At 38.7% G+C, this 1,078-nt stretch overlaps 1 protein-coding gene across 1 annotated transcript; it reads right to left on the reverse strand.

The window, feature by feature from the left end:
* Positions 1-347: 347 nt before the first annotated feature.
* Positions 348-812, reverse strand: LOC149568143 (uncharacterized). The gene has a single exon (XM_089816691.1). It carries the CDS (start codon positions 810-812, stop codon positions 348-350), a length of 465 nt encoding a protein of 154 aa, XP_089672817.1.
* Between the last annotated feature and the right edge of the window lie 266 nt (positions 813-1,078).

Consider the following 1,078-nt stretch of genomic DNA (forward strand, 5'->3'; position numbering starts at 1 on the left):
CCAATTATATTATGAATTAGCTAAATACATATTTTCACATGTCTTGTATTACTTCACATCATTGGATATTCAAATTACAACCATGATACATTCCTTAACCTTCTTCTGCACCACCATTGAAAAAATAGAAATTATATGAACATTTCAAACTCTTCTACACCTCCTCTAATTTTAATTTTTTTTTATATGAACATATGTTATAGAAAGATTCTAAAATCCATCATGATGCACTAATGTTTACAAGAAATTCATAATGGTACTAAAAATCCCTCCTCTTTTCAAGACCAAATCTTTCCAACCATGCTCTCTAAATGTTCCAACCTCTGGTTGTTAATTTGAGAAAAGGTTTATCCCCTAACATGGACTTCTCTGATGGTCTCCAACTTTGGCCTCCAAGTACACCTGTATAATCTGCACTGAACCTCCTGAAACTCCTCCAAATTCATCTTCGGTCGCACTAGAAACTCCTCTAATTTGTCGGAGTGACAAGTTGGAGGGGAAGAGTTGTGGGTGGAAGGTTTCTTAAACATACACGCTCTAATGGCGACCATCTCTGAAGGCGAGAGCGCACAGTGTAATTTCGACATGGGAAAAACAGCATAAACTTGTTTCGCTTGTAAATCGCAATCTGCCGACAGCGGTTCGATTCGGCGGCCCGCCTGCAAAAGATTTGCGTCACACAGAAAATGGAGAGGAATTTCCACCATGACTTCCGCAACTTTGATGCCTTTCTCAAACTCTTTCACGCTTCCATCCAAAGATACAATCTTGACACCGTTGCCGGACGCAAGAAGAGGCGAAGCGCACGACATATAATTTCCCATGGAAGATAGAAATAAAAACTTGTTATTTTGTTTGCTCAACAATGAGGGGACTGAATATAGAATTTGAGCATAGCGCATCTGATATAAATAATGATGTTTTTTGGGCAGCATACGCGGATTAAACAGATTGACGAATTCCAGGACTCTGCTATTTCAAGTGTGTTTTGTGTTTGGAAGCCTCTCCCACCTGCCAATCTGTTGACGCCTTCAACAAATAGTTGGTATATATTTTTATTATTATTTGTTGTGCGTTT

The sequence above is a fragment of the Cupressus sempervirens genome, chromosome 3 (genome assembly GCF_028749045.1).
Source record: "Cupressus sempervirens isolate cs-2001-9-10 chromosome 3, ASM2874904v1, whole genome shotgun sequence".
Classification (NCBI taxonomy): Eukaryota; Viridiplantae; Streptophyta; class Pinopsida; order Cupressales; family Cupressaceae; genus Cupressus; species Cupressus sempervirens.

Coding starts and splice junctions, on each gene's coding strand:
- LOC149568143 (XM_089816691.1), bottom strand. CDS start 812: ATGTCGTGCGCTTCGCCTCTTCTTGCGTCCGGCAACGGTGTCAAGATT.